The sequence below is a fragment of the Penaeus monodon genome, chromosome 30, assembly GCF_015228065.2.
Source record: "Penaeus monodon isolate SGIC_2016 chromosome 30, NSTDA_Pmon_1, whole genome shotgun sequence".
Taxonomy (NCBI): domain Eukaryota; kingdom Metazoa; phylum Arthropoda; class Malacostraca; order Decapoda; family Penaeidae; genus Penaeus; species Penaeus monodon.
In genome coordinates this window covers 22,362,756-22,363,255 of record NC_051415.1, presented here as the reverse complement: position 1 = coordinate 22,363,255, position 500 = coordinate 22,362,756, and the positions used below count along the sequence as shown (strand labels likewise).

Sequence of the window (500 nt, the reverse complement as noted above, 5' to 3'; positions counted from 1 at the left end):
TTGCTCATACAAACAAACATACACAAATCACTAGCAGACATAAAAACAAGTGTGAACTGATTAGTGTAAAAACAAAGGGAAAGTGGGATAGAATTACATTTTTAAATAGTTAGGAGTTTTTTTTCTATCTTTTGTTCAGAAAAGCAAGAAGAGTTAAACATTAGTTACTGTCTTACCTCTTGTGCTCTTTGATTAAGTTCCTCTTCTAACATAGATTCCATGAATTCCTTCTCCTTTGTCATCATACTTAGGTCAGAGACAGTAGTTTCAAGGCAGGAAATCTTGCTCTTTCTTTCACTAATTTCTTCTTGCAAGGAAGAAATGGTGTTTTCATATTCTGTAACCTAAAAAGGAAATACATATAATATATTACAGGATTGACATACTAACCTCAGGAAATGTATAAATATCTGCACTGTCCACAATGACTCTTTTTCTTACACTGATGGCCTTAGTGGTGAATCGCCAAGGAGTCATTTTTCCAAGCTAACAAACCTAAT

The 500-nt window shown here is 33.4% G+C and overlaps 1 protein-coding gene across 1 annotated transcript in view; it reads right to left on the bottom strand.

Annotated features, from left to right (window-relative positions):
- Positions 1-500, bottom strand: part of LOC119592635 (hyaluronan mediated motility receptor-like) — a 12,637-nt gene that overhangs the window by 5,736 nt on the left and 6,401 nt on the right. The window contains 1 exon segment of the mRNA XM_037941532.1: positions 177-344. Within this exon segment, the coding sequence (XP_037797460.1) occupies positions 177-344 (168 nt within the window).